This window comes from Emys orbicularis, chromosome 18 (genome assembly GCF_028017835.1).
Source record: "Emys orbicularis isolate rEmyOrb1 chromosome 18, rEmyOrb1.hap1, whole genome shotgun sequence".
In the NCBI taxonomy this organism is placed as follows: Eukaryota; Metazoa; Chordata; order Testudines; family Emydidae; genus Emys; species Emys orbicularis.
Window position 1 is genome coordinate 11,350,811 of NC_088700.1, and position 21,113 is coordinate 11,371,923.

At 43.2% G+C, this 21,113-nt stretch overlaps 1 protein-coding gene across 1 annotated transcript in view; it reads right to left on the reverse strand.

The window, feature by feature from the left end:
* Positions 1 to 21,113, reverse strand: part of NUP214 (nucleoporin 214) — an 80,517-nt gene that overhangs the window by 34,344 nt on the left and 25,060 nt on the right. The window contains exons 18-24 of the mRNA XM_065418805.1: positions 18,566 to 18,669; positions 17,829 to 18,011; positions 17,032 to 17,117; positions 16,836 to 16,919; positions 13,994 to 14,239; positions 12,755 to 12,916; positions 10,888 to 10,996 (exon numbers count right to left, since the gene is read on the reverse strand). Of these exons, the coding sequence (XP_065274877.1) occupies positions 10,888 to 10,996; positions 12,755 to 12,916; positions 13,994 to 14,239; positions 16,836 to 16,919; positions 17,032 to 17,117; positions 17,829 to 18,011; positions 18,566 to 18,669 (974 nt within the window). The remainder of the gene's footprint in view (positions 1 to 10,887; positions 10,997 to 12,754; positions 12,917 to 13,993; positions 14,240 to 16,835; positions 16,920 to 17,031; positions 17,118 to 17,828; positions 18,012 to 18,565; positions 18,670 to 21,113) is intronic.

Sequence of the window (21,113 nt, forward strand, 5' to 3'; positions counted from 1 at the left end):
AAAAATGAAAGAGGCTTTCCACACATTCTAGAGCCTGGAATTGGATACAAATATATGTAACTCTCAAAAGTGATGAACAAAAGGAGACCAAAATGTGGAAAAAAATCCTGCCCTTTGGCTTCAAAATTGTACAAACAGTGAATTAGTGAGAAAGGATTGTGACGTGGTTAATCTGTGATTTATAATATGATTGCTTGGTTATGGTTATATGAAAGTTTAACTTGCTTTATAAACTGTACTTCTGAGCCCATGGGCAATCATTAACGAAAGGCAACTACTTCTGGGGTGAAACCTAGCTCCCACTGTGTGTCGCATTATGGCTCTAATTATTATAACATGGGAATGGCCATTAAGTCACAGGAACTCCTTCCATTAGTGGTCCATTTGGTCCAATACCATAGGTTTTAGAAGAAAGTAGTAAGGAAGAAACCTTATAATGACCTGTTTTCCCCACATCTAAACCAATGACAGGTGCTCTGTAAAAACTGATCTCTCTCTCTCCACTCTGAGACAGACCAAGTCTCCCACAGGATTCTTGCCAGCAAGTTAAAAAAGTATGGATTGGATGAAAGGCCTATAAGGTGGATAGAAAGCTGGCTAGATCATCGGGCTCAACAGGTAGTGATCAACATGTAGTTGGCAGACGGTATCAAGCGGAGTGCCCCAGGGGTTGGTCCTGAGGCCGGTTTTGTTCAATATCTTCATTAATGATCTGGATGAATTGCACCCTCATCAAGTTCGCAGGTGACACTAAGCTGGGGGGAAAGGTAGATACACTGGAGGGTAGGGATAGGATACAGAGGGACCTAGACAAATTGGAGGATTGGGCCAAAAGAAATCTGATGAGGTTCAACAAGGACAAGTGCAGAGTCCTGCACTTAGGAAGGAAGAATCCCATGCACCACTACAGGCTGGGGACCGAGTGGCTAAGCAGTAGTTCTGCAGAAAAGGACCTAGGAATTACAGTGGACAAGAAGCTGGATATGAGTCAACAGTGTGCCCTTGTTGCTAAGAAGGCTAACGGCATATTGGGCTGCATTAGTAGGAGCATTGCCAGCAGATCGAGGGAAGTGATTATTCCCCTCTATTAGGCACTGGTGAGGCCACATCTGGAGTAGTGTGTCCAGTTTTGGGCCCCCCACTACAGAAAGGATGTGGACAAATTGGAGAGAGTTCAGCGGAGGACAACGAAAATGATCAGGGGGCTGGGGCACATGACTTAGGAGGAGAGGCTGAGGGAACTGGGCTTGTTTAGTCTGCAGAAGAGAAGAGTGAGGGGGGATTTGATAGCAGCCTTCAACTACCTGAAGGGGGGTTCCAAAGAGGATGGAGCTCGGCTGTTCTCAGTGGTGGCAGATGACAGAACAAGGAGCAATGGTCTCAAGTTGCAGTGGGGGAGGTCTAGGTTGGATATTAGGAAACACTATTTCACTAGGAGGGTGGTGAAGCACTGGAATGTGTTACCTAGGGAGGTGGTGGAATCTCCATCCTTAGAGGTTTTTAAGGTCAGGCTTGACAAAGCCCTGGCTGGGATGATTTAGTTGAGGTTGGTCCTGCCTTGAGCAGGGGGTTGGACTAGATGACCTCCTGAAGTCCCTTCCAACCCTGATATTCTATGAAGTCCTTCTCTCTAGGCAGAAATGAAATCTGGGTCTCAAAAGTGCTGTAATTACTACACCGCTCCAACTCCCACACTCTACATCAGCAGTGTCAGTCAGTCAGTCACCAGGAAAACTTTCAGAATTTTCCTAACATCCCAAGGGAATGGGACAAGTACACACAAGCACGATTTCTCACAGCCATTTGCCTTTTTAGTGGGGGGAGGGGAGGGGAAGCTTGAATAGGATTTGATGCTGTAAACAAAGCTTTAAAAAGGACGGGCACTAATTGCAAGTCCTTCCCTTCCAGCAATGAAAGCTCCCCGTGTTGCAGGCACTGGAATAGCCCTGTGCCCAGCTATCACAATAACAATTTCAGCAACTGACTAGCACTAGAGAATGCTCAATATTAGAGGAAGGGAGGTGATGAGAAACATCACCAGATGCTCAAGGTCCCTGGGTGTAGAGAGAATGAATAGATACCCCCATGGCATTGGTAACTGGATGGGAGTCTCTCCCTTTCAAGCTACTAGTTCAAGTCCAGGGCATGTTTGTTATGGCAAGTCATTACAACTGACAACAGTTCAATGGTCTATGTGCAATGGGTTGGCGATTTCAATGTAGTTTTTAGTAGTCTGGAGTCTACATTCAAATTATACTTGACACCCTCAGAGAGGCCAAGAATGAAAAGGGCAGGAAGAGTGAAGTGCTCTCTCGCAATCCAGCACGTGGTCCCTCCACAGCAAGGCAGAAGGGCATTGGTGTGGACAGATGGCTTCACTTCTTAGAACCGTCAATTCAGCACTTCTCACATGCACTATGATGTACTTTGCAAAAGCTGCACCAGCCAGAATTAACCCTATCTAGTGGCTCTAGGGGTATGCAATGGTGCTCCTGGAAGGGTGCTTCATGTCCCTTTGCAGCCTATGTTCAGGGCAGCACTGATTGGTGCTAAGGGTGGTGGTGGGGATGAGGTGGCAAAGGCTATAGCCAAGTCTCCTCAGGAGAACGCCTGCCCACTGCAGACATCCCACAGCCTAGAAAATAAGTCATTAGTGTTTGTACTAAACACAAACAGCATTTCTGGTTCTACCATATGCCCATCCATCAAGTGATTAAAGGCACTTCAGTCTTGTGCCACACAGTACACCCAACATCTGAGGTTATTTAGCATAACTGTACTGGTTAATGAGACCGCTTCTAGACAACGATTTTAGACCCCCTGGTCAAACAAGAATCTTTTTCATCCAGATCCCTCTGTCTGCAGACTGTTACACACAGTGCATTACACTGTAGCAGTAATGCCCTATATCCTGAATGCTCTCCTCCAATCCTCGGGGCACAAGCTAGTCTTAAGATTCAGACCATGTCTGCCTGCCAATCAGGAACAAAGCCCTTTTATCTCAAGCCAAGGTGATGTCATGCATTTCTAATACTGAATCAAATGTCTAGGTCTGATGTGACATCATCGTTCTGCACGCGCCCTCTCAGGACCACCACCCACTCACACACCCACACCCAACAGAACAACCACCATTCAGATGCATTATAACCAGACTGCTACCAAAGCTTCAGGGAAGGGCACCCTGCATTCCTGAACTGAATGAGAACAAACTAGGCAAGGGGTTGAATCCAGCCTGTACAGGGTGCACCGTAACCAATATCCCCACGGATGTTTTACCTTCAGCTCTACATACCACCAGCATGCCCTGAGCCAAGTGTCAATAGAATTTGAAACCCTATAATGAAGGGGAAAAGCCAGTACCATGCCTGAAGGCTAGATTTGGTAAATATCACACAAGGATTCCTACAGGTCATGAACACATTGAGCACGGGGGTTGCCATTTCAATACTCAGAATCAGTGTACTGGCAACAGAACTTATTTGCCTGTCATCAACACAATATGCAAGATCCCAGGTGGAAACGCCATGCTAGCTTCCTATAGGTGATCATTTGAAAGCTCTTGCACAATCGATTTACCTGTCAAAAGCCCTATCTAAAGCCCACTTGACTAATGCACAGCTCCAGCAGATGTGTACACCAGGTTCATTTCATTTCCACACAAACTAGATTATGTACAGAGTTCAGGGGAGATGGGAAAAGGCAGGATTAAACCTTAGACCCACTTACAGTCCTAGCATTCTTTCATCCCAGGATCTGAAAGCACTTTTGAACATTAAGCCTAATGATACCTCTGGAAGTAGGTGAGCATTACACACATTTCACAGATGACTAAACAAGCATGGCAGTTATGCAACTTGCCCAAGATCACAAGAAATCTGTGGCAGGATTGGGAACAGAACTCAGGAGTCTAACGCACAGACCTTTGCAATAACCCCTTGATCTCACTTCTCATTACAGGCGGGGTATTAACGAGCAATGACTGGCAAAATAAGAGCATAAAGACTCTTCAGAGATACCAATCAGGACTAAACAGGAAGATGAGATCCCCATAATTTCATTCCAGGGCTCCCTGAAGGTGTAGCAGAGCGGTATTCCTACTGTTGAACCACACGAATCAGTTCCCGAGGAATGTTCTGTATGCAGTACGTAGCACTGCTCTCTCCTACGCACAATAATCAATGTTACAAGAGAGAAAATGAATGAGTTTCAGGGCCTGCCAGGGCCTGCAGATGCCCAAGGCAAGCTGGAGGAACAAAGCAGGACATGCTTGGAGACACGAAACTAGCTTATGCGGGTTGCAATACAAATACAATTCCTTTCTCCAAGAAATCCGAGAATTGGAACATTCAGACACAGCTCAAATACTTGATTTCTAAAACTTCATGGTCAGCTAGAGGAGACAGTCACTTGCTAGAGAAACAGATCTTTGGAGTTTTGCTAAATAGCAAATGTGTCAATTAAAGTTCGCCTTCCCAAATCAGCTTTTATAGGGACAGGGAGGAAGAGGGTGCCCCGGACCTTCTCCCTTAGACTTACGTCCAGGGCCGGCTCTGGCTTTTTGGCCGCCCCAAGCAAAAACAAAAAACAAAACACACCTGCGGCGCGGCCGGAGCGCGGGTGGAGGGGGACCAGCTAGCGGGGGGGAGGGGGAGGGAGCAGGCGGGAGAGAGAGAGAGAGAAGGGGGGCGGCCAGGGCTACAGCGGGGCACTGCCACACGGCCCCTCCCGCCGCACCGCCTGCCGCGAGGGCTCCGCTCCGGTCGGCGGGGAGGGAAGGACGAGGACTGCCCTGCCGGGCTTGCCGCAGGGCGCTCCCGTCCTCCGTGCCGCCGCCTCCTACAGGGCAGCCGGAGCAGAACCAAAAAAAAACAAACAAAGCGGCCGTGCCGCCCTAGGATTTGCAGAATGCCACCTCGTTCAATCTGCCGCCCCAAGCACCAGCTTGCTCGGCTGGTGCCTGGAGCCGGCCCTGCTTACATCCCTAATTCAACGGTGGTGGCGATTCTACTGGCAATGGAGTCGCTGCTCTAAATCAGTGATTCCCAAACTATGAGCCATGGCTCCTCAAAGGAGCCACGAGTGTTTGGGAAAATTCTTTAATCAACCAATTAAGAGACTATTAAACTAGGCTTAAAGATCGCCTGTGTCTTATCAATGGGTTTGCGTCTTATGCTGCCACCGTTGCCGGGGCTGAGAGCCTCTCTGTGCCCTCTGCTCCTGCAGGAGGCCTTCGGCAGAGAGAGGTGCTGCTGGGGGGAACCCTCAGCATGAAGTCTCTCAGCTGAAAGCCCCCTGCTGGAGCAGAGGGCAAAGAGGCTCTCAGTGCAGGCAGCAGATATCTTTCTAGCTGAATTGTTGCATGGCCTGGCAAGTGCTTGTGTCTGGGGTGCTCCCAACACTAGAGGGCTCCAGAGTATTGCACACTAGAAGCATATGGAAATTCAACTAAGGGCTGTGCCGGGGCTCTGAACAGAAGCTGGGCCCTGGACTCACATTTAACATTGGAGGATGTTCCAGGAGAAATGTAGAAGGAAGAGACAAAAGCAGGGGAGAAGGGCTACAGAGCAAACGGCTAGGAGATTCAACGGGTGACCAAGAGTGACCGAAATATTCAGCTTCTTAAGAGCCCTCCCACACCCCAAACCCATTATAAAAAAAGAACTCTAAAGTATAATACACCCGAAAGTGCCAGGTACTGAGTTTTGTGACAAGGGAGAGGTCTCAGCTGCTGGAGGCTTTTTTGATCCCATGTCTGCAGAATCCAAGGTTGAGATGTATCACACACACACACACACACACACACACACACACACACACACACACACACACAGAGCACTGGAAACCCTTATCTTACTTTAAATCATCATGATGCAAAATACAGCAAAAAGGAGTTTGAAGCATCCTGACAGGCAGCATCAGAGAATGATGCACTTTCCCTTGTCACTTTCAGTCATTGGTATCAGCTGGTCAAGGAAAGTGACAATTTCCAAAGCCAGTGCAGATATGAAAATCCCCCAGTGAAAGCCCACTTTCATCAGCAAAGCAGGATTCCTTCTGTTACGTGGACAGTTAACTTACTCAAACACTATGCTACAGCCATAAAAACTTTCACTTCTAGCTTCTTCTGCCTCCTACTGGCTACATACAACCACATATCCCCACAGAAAAGGAACCCCTGAATTACAAAGGTCCTAGCATAGACCTGATCTATTCCAGCTTATAAACTCCAATCTTCTCTGACTGCTACCAACCAGGATATTCAGATTCTCTCCTCCTGCTCACCACATGAACTCACTCCATTGAATGTGTTAAGCCTCTCCTCCTACTAGGTCTGTTTAAACTTTATGTTAAAATAGCTACAGACGAACACTTTAAATTTAAAGCAAACAAAAAAAAAATCTAAAGGTTCTTGAATACTTTAGATTTAAAAAATTAAAGGTATCTGCTATGATTTCATGAAACAAGTCCACTTTAAAAAAATATACAGACCACCTTTTTCCAGAGGGTCTCAAAGTGCTTCACAAAATACTGTGCCCACTGCACAGATGAGGAAACTGAGGCAGAGAGGTTAGTAACTTGCTCAAGGTCTCTCAGTGACAGAGCGCCAAACGAAAGTCAGCCACTAGATAATGCTGACTCACTGAAGGCACTCTGGTTACATAGCACACATCAAGTATAAGGCAAACATCTTGTGTATTAATTGCTCAAAACTATGTCTTGAAGTTTTGTGGTGACAGACTAGAACCTAGTGATAAAGATGCAGCCTCACTGTGTGGTGCTGGATGTTCTTTGGTATAATATATATAGAAATTAAGAGACTAAAAAGACTCACTGATTCAGCCTTCCTTTCTCCTTCTGCTGGAGCTGTACAGAATGTCAGCATACAGGAGCAGAACGCTGTCATAATGCGCCGAAGTAAAAGCCAGATCAGATTTGTCAGCCATTACCTTCTGTATTCATGAAGGTTTTCCAAACCAATTTCAATCATAGATTTATGTACAGAGATCATCTCAATTTGTACATTTCTCTGTTCCTTTGTCAAATTACATCCAGATATCACTGAAGACATTTCAGTGATTTACTCTTTGCAGTAAGAATTTAAATTACTTTTAAAATCAGTGACAGATATAAGTGTATCTGCATGTAAATGATTTTGTGCAACTCATGACCTTAACATTTATCAAAAAAGTTCTTCCCAAAGGGGAAATGATAGTGAGCCATTGATGTTTTATTAGAAGGATATGATTTCTACTCACTCAATGTAGCTACACTCGCTTGATCTGATGAATGTTGGTGCCATAGATAAATAGGATGTTTATTAAAAAGGTGCCAGATTGAAGGCAAAGCACACAGCTGGTAAAATACAGATAGAGGTGGAGCAAGCTTCCCCACATTGTCCCACAATGTTCTGAAGGGGTCACTTCTCTGATTGAGAGGAAAATTTGGTCTTCAAACTCCTTCAATCCTTCGCTCTTCTGATGAAACCATTAACAAAGGCCAGTTTGGTTTCAAGTGTGGAGATACCTTTTTTTTTTTTGGCGAGATCAACCATACACTAAGAAGTGGACTGAGGCCACCGGCTTGTTTAACTACAGGCCACAGAACCCCTGATAATGATTAGAAATCATTGCAGCTCAACAACCCAGAGAAGGTGCTGCTGTGGCAAGAGAGAAACAGGATGCCTGAAGTAGCAAAAGCATGACAACTTTGATCACTAAATAAGGAGCATCCATCCAGCAATGTGACCGGCTAGCATGGGTTCTATTTGATAGACTTTTTAGATGGTACATTTTTAGGAGGTCAGTTATTCAAAGGCTTTTATAGCCTTATTGTAATATAAAGGTATATGGCACCCCATGAATTATAGATACAGATCGATACTGCAAGTCTAAAACTATTTAAAGCTAAAATAGTTATATCATAGAGGTCAAGTTAACACTCATCCAAGATGTGCATCAATTGTTTATTTTGAATACAGCACTCCTAACAAGGCTGCATAACGGTGAGTGAGATGATCATTGAGGCAAGAGATATAGTTTTACTCCTGGGGGAATTCTACGCCACTGCGCACGTGCATAATTAATAGGCCACACATTTTTAATTTTGTTGTTGTTGTTGCAGAAAATAGCTTCTGCTGGAAAGTTGCTGCAGTTCTGCCTTTTGCACACAAGAGGGCGTTATGGTGCTAGAACAGAGCAGCCACTCCTGCCCAGCCTAAGCAGAAAATAACTTTGGCTGGAAAGTTGTTGCAATTCTGCTTTTTGCCCACCAGAGGGCACTGTGGTGCTAGAACACAGCAGTCACTCCCAGCCAGCTAGGGAAGAGAAAGAGCCTGCAGTGCTTTCTTCACAGCGCCTGTCAGGCCAGGTCAGGAGACAGGGGATATGGGGAGACAGACAGCGTGGAGCTTCTGGAGGGTCAGACTGGGGTTCATAAGGGCTAGTGGGGGAGGCTAGACTGAGGCAGGGGCTGAATGGAAGTGGAGGCACAAGGCCACGGTGAGAGGGAGGTGCAGGGCCACATGGGGGAAGGGGGATGGCTGAGTGTGGACACAGAGACATAAAGGACAGGGGAGAAGGGGTGCAGGGACATAGGGATGAGGAGATGGGATGGTTGAAGGGGTGCAGGGCTACATGGGGAAGGGGGATGGCTGAGTGGGGGCACAGAGACACAGGGACAGAGGAGGGGTGCAGGGACACATGGGGATCAGGGAGTGGGTGTCTGAGTGGGGGTGGAGGGACACGTGGACAGGGGGTGCAAGAACACAGGGGCAGATGTGTCTGACTGAATGGGAGAGGCTAGGGGTCAGCCAGGGTCTGCATGGGGGAAGGTCTCTAACAATCCCTTCCCACCCCTCACCCCCAAAAACTGTTCCATACTTTTCCCACCCAGACCCAACAACTCTCCAAGTTCACACCCAGGCTCCTTCCCAGCAATTACTTCCCTTTCCCCCGACTCCCCAAGCCTTTGCACTGCGTCTGAGGGGTGCAGGAAATATGGTTCTGTATTGTAGTTTAAATGAATTATTACTCAGAGTTCTGTATTAATATGCCTAGTAAGGACTCTATTTGTCAAAAAACATTTCCCAAATCTTTTTTGTTGTCTATATTGTTACAGACATACTTGCTGACAGGTATTTTAAAATAAATTACCCAAAATAATAATTGAAACTGGTGTGATTATATTGTGTTGTTTTGACATATAAAATATGCAGAATTTTAAAATATTGTGCACAAAATTTAATTTTTTGGCACAGAATTCCCCCAGGAGTAATAGTTAAATCAATTTACACACAACCAACTTAAATCATGTCAAGATCACTTCCACAGGCTCATCCCAATTTGGCTTTTGGCAGGAGTTCTGGGCACTGTTATTTGGTAGTGTACAGCTCTTCAAGAAAATACTGCCTTAGAGGAAGGCAGTTGCTTTTAGGGAAAATGAAATACTAAGGAACTTCTGAACCTTCTCCAAGTGTAGACCCTCCAAGATGGACTCCCAGGAGGTGAGCAACAGCTGGTGCTCACCATTACAAAACTCCTTTTCCAAGGCATTCTGATAAACTATTTCAAAGGAATTCTGCTTTCCCTTCTCCATCAAAGAGAGGAATAGAAAATACATGAAATCCAGAAGTGACAAACAAATAGTTCCAAGAGGCACATGTCTAATGCACACCATCGTCCAGGATAAAGCATTTGCAATTCCAGACAATTTACACTGGAAGCATATGGTGAATTTATCTCCTTTTGTAATACCATTTTTTTTTTTAATCATGGCAGGAATACAGCATAATCCTTAACTCCTCTAATACTTTTCAGTGGAAATCTCTCCTCCCTCACTTTAAAAAAGAAAAAAAATAAAAAATTCGTCTCTTGAAATTTCAAGGTCATTACCAATACAGAGAAAAGAATTAGTTTTGTGACTGGTGACACTGCTTGGTGAGAAGAGAGAAATCCCTGGAATGACCTGAGCTGGCAGCTGGCTGTGGGATGTGGAGTATCGGAAGGCCAACAGTTTCAGTTAAACTCATAGGGAAGTCAGAACTGCTTGATAAATTGTAAATTAAACAGTTAGCACATATTCGTGGGTTTCTGTTGAGCAAGACAGCCTAGCATCTGGATATATTTCTGGGGAGCTCTGTCCCTAATTAATATTTAATCCTTGATATATCAAGGGTTTTCTACTGTGAAGAAATTCCAATGATGCAAGTTACTAGAGAAGCTGGAGTATAAACTTAATCCTTCAGGGCAGGAACCCAGGGGCATGAGATTAGAGAAGTAAACTACAGAGCAGATGTTTTCTATGGTAGAAGGAATAAACAGGAGAGCAGCCCGACAGCTCAAACACACAGAGACCCAGTCAGTTGCAGATGCGTGTGTTTTCCCCCCCACTCAAAAGTAGAGGATACATGCAAAAATACTAGTAACTGGGAAGTGGGGACCATATAGCAAAGTTTCAAGCTCGCCACTGAGGTAATAGGATCCAGAGTTTGCATTAGCAATGAAACTATAGGATCTAGAACTATAACAGAAAGGGGATGTACCAACATATTTTATATTTACATACAAACTAATAATGAATTTAATACTGATCCACTAGCCTAGTGTATTAGGACTCAATCAGAAACTGGAAATTTCCTGTTTAGGCAAATCATGTAGCATGTCCTTGAACAACTCAGGGAGGACAGTACCCACCACCTCCCCACAGACCTGCGTGCTAACAAAACAGCAAGGAGCAGCTGTTCATTCCTGCATTACTCCCCAAAACACTTCCACTGGTTCAGATTATATGAAGCAGTAATACTGCCCCCTACTGGCAGATGAACCTTATTGCAAGGGCTAATTAAAGGAACATTAAAATGTAGAGAAAGGAAAATCATTCACGCACCCTATTACCGCAGAAACAGCAGGGGCTGAGGCATTGTTCTTCAGTTCTCGCACGTTCACCACCTGAGGTACGTTCTTTAGAGTTGATTCAGTCAAGGAGGTGCTCACTGCTTTAAGAGTGAACAGAGATGAATCCCACCAATTAGCTGAAATATTCCACTGCACACGGTTCGTACAAGTATCCAGAGGAGTAGCTTCTTAACTAGACCACCACCTATGTACACCTAGGAGGACAGGGGAAGGAATCTGCAGTACACTAGCTACAAGGGAACTCCTGGTCTATTCAAATCGGCAGAAACCATGGATTTGGCTCAAATTTGATATGAGTAATTTATTGCAGATTAGAAAATTTGTGATTTATGATAGCACATCTAGGATGTATATAGAGTTTTTGACAACTATGCATGGGAGGACATTAATAACTGGTGTGATAACTGGTATCAATACTTGACAGACCTCCTGATTGCAATTCAGAATTCTGGCTATTTTATCCTTGGAACTGCGATTATGATCATATCCCTTTCCTTTCTCCCATCCCCTCCAAAAAATATTTCAGTGGAGAATAAAAGTCTATATTAAGGTGCCACAATTATACTGTAAAAGAATGGCCCATATAGAAATACCTATTGAGTGTGCATGATTGCTATTTTGGCCACATAAATGCATGCTCTATTTGTGTATGTGCAAAACTTAAGTGCGTATATTCAAATATTAGTCCTAGGTAATATTAGTCCTAAAAGTAATTTTATGTGTCAGTTTGTGCTGGCAATGTCATATAAACTTTACTATAATTTATACTATAATTACTCTGTAGAATTACTTATAGTAAATTAGTTAGATTACTTTATATTACTCTAATTTAGATTATAATACAATCTAGTTTACTGGATTCTGTAATATTTGGAATTACTGTATTTTGCATTGAGAGATTTATAGAGAGTAAGTCATACTTAACACAAATCTCTCTCACCTTGCCCTTTCGACCTTTCCCTTATTAACTTCTGAGATTAATAAAACAAAGAATTTGAAATGCCTAATTTACTTTTCCAGTATTCATGCTGTCCATCTACTTTTTGCAGTTCCATTCACTTTGGACAAGAAAGACTAGTCGGTTTCCTTTTTGTATGTAGCTGAATTTTATTATTTCCTGCAATGATTGGGTGCTACAAGGGATGTCTAAATCCAAGCAAAAAAAAAAAAAAAAAAAAAAACCCAAACAAAAAAACCCCCTCATATATGGAGATTTTTCTATTAAGGTCTTCTAAAACCCCAAAGCCAGATTTAAGGACTAACCTACCTGACAGTGTTCCTTTAACATTAATATTAAACTGCTTTAAAATATACATCTTTTAATGTAACTAACACGGTGAAGAACTATTAGGATGGGCAACACATCTTTTCTTTTTACCTTTCATTAATCATGGAGGATTTTTACATATAGATTGGTTATTATTTTAGTTGTGCAATAGTCAACCATCAGGAATTCCTTGGGGCTTATGTAGATCAGATGATTGTAATGTTATTTTTTGAAGATATATAGTCAACTCCTGTGTTTCTGCATAGATTAAAATGAATATTAAGTAGCCCTGGATGTTGATTCTTCAGGCATTTTTTTCTGATAGTTCAAATAAGAGAGAAGAGAGAAGAGACCACTGGCAGCATTGTGTGGGGAATAATATACAGATCCTGTACGTATCAGACTTGGCTTATGCCGAAGTCAATGATTTCTTACCCTCAAAGGCATTAAAAATCTAAAATTCACTCACTACATAAATAAAATAAATAAATAAAACCACCACACACACACACACACACACACACACACACGTAGAAATGCCCAGACTTTAGTCAGTTAACTTTAGTTTTACCTGGAGTCTGGCTAGCCATCTGTCTTCTCAATGCTGCTGCAGCAGCTGCTTGTGGTGCTGGGACGGTGACAGTGGGAGCAGGGGCCCCATGTTTCACAGTCTTTGTTGCAAGCATTGTGCTATCTGCCCCTTGTGGAACGATTCTGCTTGAAGACGTAGGCACTAAAAAAAAAGACACAGTTCATTGAACTCCCGTGAACAAGGGAGACTGAAAAGCCCCACTAGAATGTACTGACTCTTTACAAACTATATACTATATACCTGTTCCCTCTGAATCCTCATATAGTCAGACAAGACTAATTTACAACAGTCAAGCAACTAGCAATTCATCAAATCTGGCAATGTTCACTTTCCCATAACTTCTAATGAACTGCATGCAGTGGAGCCCTAATCAGCTATCTTTTCAGCATGAAGGGTGTATCAAATTGCCAACCCTTAATCTTACTCCCTTTGGAAAAACATAGCCCAGTTCATACATTAATTCCTTAATAAACCTTAACAATTAGAATGTCATCTGCTGAAAATACTCCTTCTCAATCAGCTACCAGATGCAGTCAGTCACATAAAAGCATGGACATATTGGCTGGCTGTTTTTCAGTCTGTCCTTATAGTCATGTCTACTGACATCTTGCTTAGACGATCCCTACAGAAGTGAGCACAACTCTTCTGGGTGTGGAGAGAAACCGAACACACACAAGCAGTCACCTTACTGGCAGACGCTGGGCTGCCAAGTATTAAACCTGGCTACACCAGTTGAAAGCAGAAGTCAGACACACAAAGCTACAAACTGAGGCCCTCAATATGCATGTCTCCCTTGTAAGATTTCATACTTATGGCTCAGAAAGGTTCATCCATTTTTACTGTTGGGGAACCTCAGGCACAAGGAGGTCAAGTAACTTGCCCAAAGTCACACATCAGTGGCAAAGGCAGGAGTCTTGACTTTTCCTCCTGTCCTCTAGCCAATAGATAATCTTAGTTGAATTTCTCAGTCTTGATGTAAAAGGCCCAGGCTATAGGAAAAGCACAATAAAGTTTCCAATGTTACTTCAACACTAGTGGCCTGAGTTCAAGGGGGCTATAATTCTGTACTGTTAATTGCTCTTGGAGATTTGGCAACATGAAGACAGACACCACAAAATCATTTCACCTAGATTTGAAGTTATGACAAGCACTGTAGAGATTAAAAACATCAACAAGGTCATAAACAAGAAGGGGAATGCAGTTCCAAAATCTACTCACTTAAAGTGCCCATTGTGAGATGAGGTTTACCAAATGGTGGAGACTGTGCCATTAGACCAGGCTGAATAGAGGGAGTACGGACTACAGGAGCATGTCGGGGGACTTGGACTGGAGCAGCTTCCTCTTCCTGCTCTACAACCTGTGAATCGTCATTCTCCAGTGACTGGGAAATGGAGGATGTTGAGCTGACTTCATCCAAATCTTCATAATACCTCAGAGACAAGAAGGCTGATCGGGAGAGACTGGCTGCAATGGGAGAAGAGCCACATTATTTTGTCATCCAAAGCCAATGAGGGTGCTATTTAATCTCAATGGCTATAGAAACACCATGTCTATAAAACTTTTTAATTGTCTCATTTTAACTTCATGGTGCAGAAGCTGACTTCTCAACTCTGGCACCACATGCCGTGTGGCCTGGCGTTACATTAAGGTAACATGCAATCTCCTGATCCTTTCAAATTAAAAATAAGGGCTGCTTTGTTATACTCTTATAATGGATTGGGAGAGACATTACTTACGGAAGAAGCAGACGAGAAACATTACAAGTTTGAAAGTTACCAGTGCGGACATTGTCAATGAACCTTTTTCGGCTATAGGAACAAAACTGAAAGGGGGTCAAAAGTGTCTAAAATAAGGAAGAGAGCCTGAAGACACTCTTCTTACAATGACATCAGGGCCCCCATAAATGCTGTTAACTCACATGGTCTATTATGAACCGCCGATAAGCTTCCAAGGCACACAGGGCCGTTGGGGTTCTTCTCTTAGGAGCCTGGGTGCCAACGACCCCCAAATATTGTGATATTGAGACTGATTCAAAAACTATATTGGAGCAGGTGACATTCCAAGGCTTCCCAGTGCCATAAGAACCATTGTTCTGACTTATAGGAGCCATCCATCTGAAAAGCCACCCACTGTGGTTATAACAGATGGAAACCCTTATTTTTAGTGTCTGCCCCTATTGCCCTGAGGGATCTGAAGGTCACACTTGAAACTGACTGGTTAATATGCAAATTAGGACTCGTCTCAATCTCCATATTTGTTACATTTAGTGAAAAAAACCTTTTCTTCACAGTGGCATTCAGCGTTCGGTGTTCACCAAGTGACGTGCCATCTGGTGGGGTAATGACTGGGCCAAGAGTTCTTTGGAACTCTCAAAGCGGTCACGATAAAGCAAAAGAAAACCCTAGTTTTCAAAGGGTTAAAGTGCAGGAGCTGTTTGTGATCCTGAGATTCAGGTTTCAGTCTCAAATGACACTTTGAAATTCCCCAGCCATGTGTGCAGCGAGACAGCATTTAGGCTGCAGAAACGCAGTGCTGGTAGGAAGATGGCGGCAGGAGGGTCGCAGGAGCAAAGACCGGCACGGAAATATTGGCAAGGCCAACAGTAGTAACCTGCGATGTCGGTGTGTATGATGATAAGCTGTATTGCACCATTTCTGGAAGCTGTGTGGTGCTAAGGTAATACTTTCAAGAATGGCATAAAGAGCAGCAGACTATCATAACATGGAGTCCGCAAGTGTCTCCACACTTGAAGATACTGAGAACCATCCTTAAGATAAATCTAGTTTAAAGGTTTCTTGTTAATCACGTTTATAAGTTTCAACCTCACATCATTCCTCCCAGTCTCACGTAGAAACTATTGTAAAACAGTTATTCATGAGCCATGTCTGTATCAGTCTCAAGCTACATTGTTATCTCCTTGACAAATCTGAGACTAACAATGAAGTACAATATTTATGGTTCTTAGTACTGTAGGTCTAGTGTGAGGGAAGGGAAAGAGGCAGGAACTTGCTATCAGACTACTGCTTCCTGCAACCCTTTGACTGCCTCCACCTCAAGATTTTAATGACAAATTGTTCTCTGCTGTTATTGTAAAGAAATGGTTCTTTGTGATTTAATATGCAAGACTTACACTGAATAATAACTACTTCAGAACAAGAGCTACTGGTGTTTGATTCTGAAATGAGTGCCACATACTTTGATTAAATTAGAGAACATCAAGAAAAGAGGCATTTGGTTTTAAAGTGTCTTATTTTAAAACAATTCTGAACCTGGATTTCAGACTGGAAGGCTCACTGCAATTAAGAGACTAGACACCCATCTTAAAAATCACTCTTATGAACAAAAGCCGTAGAGAGTGTGTGTGTAGGGGGGGTTGCACATATACGTGTACAGTACAAAGCTTAATGATGCCCTTCCCATGCCTTAGACTGTAAGCTCTTTGGAGCAAGGATCACCTTTTTGGTTTGTATTTGTACAGCACCTAGCACAAAGGGGTCCTGATCCATGATTGTAGCTCCTAGGTGCTAGAAATAACTCACCCACTCTGCCATAAAGAGATATTTAGAATTTAGTCAAACTTAAATAACATCTAAATATTTAGTATTTTGCCTGATCATGGTTCACAACTAGTTTTACTCTGCATTTTTGTTAAAGGGCTTATAAAAGTCTTCTTTGTATTTTCGCAGTGTAGATGCATTACACAGAAATAACCAACACTAGTATGAAGAAAACAGTTAAGAATTAGGGATTCCCTCTAACTTTGCCTCCATTTGGTATTTAGGTTCCTTTTCTTAACAGTTTAGCAAACAGCACTATTGTTACTGAAAATAAGGCGGCCAACTTTGAGGACTGGCCCCTAAAAGGAATGCTCATTAGTCTAGTCTGAGCGGGGAAAGGAAGCTTCTAGCTAGAACTAGTTCAACAGAAGCCCATTATTTGGGGAAGTGATGAATACAAGGAGCTAAGGTAGGAATGTTTCCTTCTACAGATAAGGCAGGATATTAACAAGTTCTGGGGAAAGACTTGCATGTTTCAGATTCCTAATGTATCAAAGGTTTACCTGGAGCAGTGGATCTCACAGGTGGAGTCTTCCTCTTGGCTAGGAAATTCCTCAGCTGTGCCTGTTTAACTGGGGACAATTTAGCTGCAAAATGGAAAAAAAAAAATCACTAGTCTATAGAAACCAGTTGGAGATTCAATTACAAGTCATTTTTAGAATGTGCAGGTGGGGGAAAAAAAACAGAACAATGAGTTACCAGGTGCTTTCGGCAGGGGCTTGGCATAAGATTCCAAGGTAGTTTTCACCAAGGCACTGCGCAGGCTCTCAAGGTCACTGTCAAAGCTGAAACAAGACAGTAGTGAAACAAAAACCAGGTACTGCATATCACTGCCCCACAGAAACAGCTGTATGGGAATGAGAAGGAACCACAGGCTCACATGGAAACACCATAACTTGCTGCCCAATTCACCAAGGGCTAAAGGACACAGGATTGACCATCTGCATATGCCTCAATGACACTGCTTTACAACAGCCATTGTTGAATGCCACCAGAACCTCTTTAGATGATGCATGCAGTTAAATGTTGCAACAAGACCTTAAGTTATTTATGGGGGGGGGGGGGGAGGAAATCAAATGGCCAATAAATTCCCTCTTGTCCTAAATTAAAATTCTATTGTAATCTTCACGAGACATGACAATGGTAGATCAGTTTTGAGGCTACATTTTCTCAATGTTTTCATTACTGTGAAAGCCCATCTTTCACAGAGACACACGGATATATTAAAACAAGCTACCACAAAATACAACAGAATTAATTTTCAAGCCGATTTGAGGAGCACCTGTGTTACTGGTGAACAAAATTTGCACATTTACAACCAGTGCCCATTTTTGAGGATCTCCCCTCCACCCCCCAACCCATCTCCTACACTCAGTTATGATATCTATAGAGCATGATTGTTAAGTCTGTCTTGGACATGCACTTTCATACATTACTATTGGGAAGAGACTTAACTCAATACACTTCCTGCTGCAACCTCCAATTATTATACATACCTTTGAGAACTGCTAAGAGAAGACGTGTCACTAGGCATACTCCATTGAGAAGTCTGATTATATAAGCGGAGCTGCTGCAGGCTGTCCACCAGGTGATTCAGCCTCTTCCTCTGCTGATTAATTATTTCACGATTATTAGCAAGTGTGTTAAACAAAGTCTCTCGCTCAGGAACAATCAGGCGCCTGGTAACATCAGAAAAAAGAAAAAGGAAAAGATGAGAAGACCATTAGACACCTAGCTGCAATGCATGTGCACACACACAGGAAACTGGTTTATTTCAGCTACTGACTTAAGTGGACTTCACCCCCCCAAACCACATTTTGGTTTGAATACCAAGGCAGCACAGGTCAGTTGTATATTTCTCATTGTACACTGCAGATTTATTCATTTAACATGTAGGTACTTGTTCAACAAAAGGCCTTCATTACCGGTCTCCCCTGGTTTTGTTTAGTGCATACAAAGCCTATTTTACAGGCATTTCGGAAAGTGGAATTTACAGCATGTACAGACTTTGTTGGAAAGCATATAGCAAAGTCAGTCACAGTTAAATAGTCTGCAGTCTGAACTTTTAAATACAGGTAAAAATGGCTCAGTCAAATGTTCACAAACTCTTTGAAAAAGTTTTGGAGTGGTAAGCATAAAATGCCTTTTGTCTATTTATTAATGTCCTATTCCTAATTCATTAGTGTGCTCCTTAGATACAGACTAATTTTCTATTCCAATTTCAATCACTCACTTTTGGTTTTTTTTCTGTTCCAGATGCCGGTCCCACTCCAAATCCAGAACATCATTCACGTCTTGAACAGCAAACTTCACATACTGGTGTAAGCGTCTAATTTCCTACCAAAGAGGGGGGGGAAAAAAAAGTCATCTTTCAATTATCTATGGGAATCTCAAATCCAATGAAGTAAATTAAAGACCCTGTAAACGAACCAATATAAAAGTCACGTGGGACACTTTTACATATTCACATCTAGCAAATTTAAATCAGAATGGCAGAACCTTATACAGTGGAACTCTGTTTTACTAATCAAATCTGTCACTAGCTTAGTGTCTGCCCTTGAGCAAGCCAACTTCAGTACCTCAGCTTCCTGCTCTCTACCAGTGCAAAGTGTTCAAGATGAAGTGTGTTACAAATGCTAAGTATTACACAGATCAAACCTCACTTTTCTAGAGCCATTTCCTACTGATGATGTGCTTGCCCCTGGTTTACATTGCTGGTTTCTAAAGGTAAAAAGTGATCAAAAACTTCAAGTTCTGTTACCTAGGTACTCACGTGTCCCCCGTCCCCCTCAATCACTCAAGGATCTGAGCACTTCCCAAGCACTTAAAAACCTCTCCTCCCAACACCCAAGTCAGGTCAGAAAGTACTATCTTCACGTTACAGATAAAGCACTGAGGCATAGGGAGGTTAAAGTGACTTGCCCAAGGCCACAGAGTTCATTAGTGTATCTGGCAACAGAACCCAGACATCTCGAGTCCCAGTCCAGTGCGCAAATGTAAAACTATCCTTCCGCCCTGCCTTAGACTCATAGACTCATAGACTTTAAGGTCAGAAGGGACCAATATGGTCATCTAGTCTGACCTCCCGCATGATGCAGGCCACAAAAGCTGACCCACCCGCAACAGAATCTTCCAGCCTGCGACCCCTGCCCTATGCTGCGGAGGAAGGCGAAAAACCTCCAGGGCCTCTGCCAATCTACCCTGGAGGAAAATTCCTTCCCGACCCCAAATATGGCGATCAGCAGTACCCCGAGCATACAGGCAAGATTCTACAGCCGGACCCTCATTTTACCCGCGATGGCACGCTAATGCCTAATTGACTAAAACCACGTTATCCCTTCAAACCATTCCCTCCATAAACTTATCAAGCCTAATCTTGAAGCCAGAAAGGTCTTTCGCCCCCACCGTTTCCCTCGGAAGGCTGTTCCAAAATTTCACCCCTCTGACGGTTAGAAACCTTCTTCTAATTTCAAACCTAAACTTCCCCACTGCCAGTTTATATCCATTCGTTCTCGTGTCCACATTACTACTGAGCTGAAATAATTCCTCTCCCTCCTTGGTATTAATCCCTTTGATATATTTAAAGAGAGCAATCATATCCCCCCTCAGCCTTCTTTTGGTTAGGCTAAACAAACCGAGCTCCTCGAGTCTCCTTTCATAGGAAAGGTTTTCCATTCCTCGGATCATCCTAGTGGCCCTTCTCTGTACCCGTTCCAGTTTGAGTTCATCCTTTTTAAACATAGGAGACCAGAACTGCACACAGTACTCCAAATGAGGTCTCACCAGCGCCTTGTATAACGGAAGCAGCACCTCCCTGTCCCTACTAGAAATACCTCGCCTAACGCATCCCAAAATCGCATTAGCTTTTTTCACAGCCACGTCACATTGCCGACTCATAGTCATCCTGCGATCAACCAGGACTCCGAGGTCCTTCTCCTCCTCCGTCACTTCCAACCTATGCGTCCCTAACTTATAACTAAAATTCTTATTAGTCATCCCTAAATGCATCACCTTACACTTCTCACTATTAAATCTCATCCTATTATTTTTACTCCAATTTACAAGGTCATCCAAGTCTCCCTGCAGAATATCCCGATCCTTCTCCGAATTGGCAATACCTCCCAACTTTGTGTCATCCGCAAACTTTATCAGCCCACTTCTACATTCGGTTCCGAGGTCAGTAACGAATAGATTGAATAAAATCGGACCCAAAACCGAACCTTGAGGAACCCCACTGGTGACCTCCCTCCAACCCGACAGTTCACCTTTCAGTACTACCCGCTGCAGTCTCCCCTTTAACCAGTTCATTATCCACCTCTGGAATTTCATATCGATCCCCATCTTTTCCAATTTAACCAATAATTCCTCGTGCGGCACAGTATCAAACGCTTTACTAAAATCGAGGTAAATTAGATCCACCGCATTTCCTTTATCTAGAAGGTCTGTTACTTTCTCAAAGAAGGAGATCAAGTTGGTTTGGCACGATCTGCCTTTCGTAAACCCATGTTGTAATTTGTCCCAATTGCCATTCACCTCAAGGTCCTTAACTACTTTTTCCTTCAAAATTTTTTCCAAGACCTTGCATACTACAGAAGTTAAACTAACAGGTCTGTAGTTACCTGGGTCACTTTTTTTCCCCTTCTTAAAAATAGGAACCACATTAGCTATTTTCCAGTCCATCGGCACCACCCCCGAGTTTACAGATTTATTAAAAATTATCGCCAAGGGGCTTGCAATTTCTCGCGCCAGCTCCTTCAATATTCTAGGATGGAGATCATCCG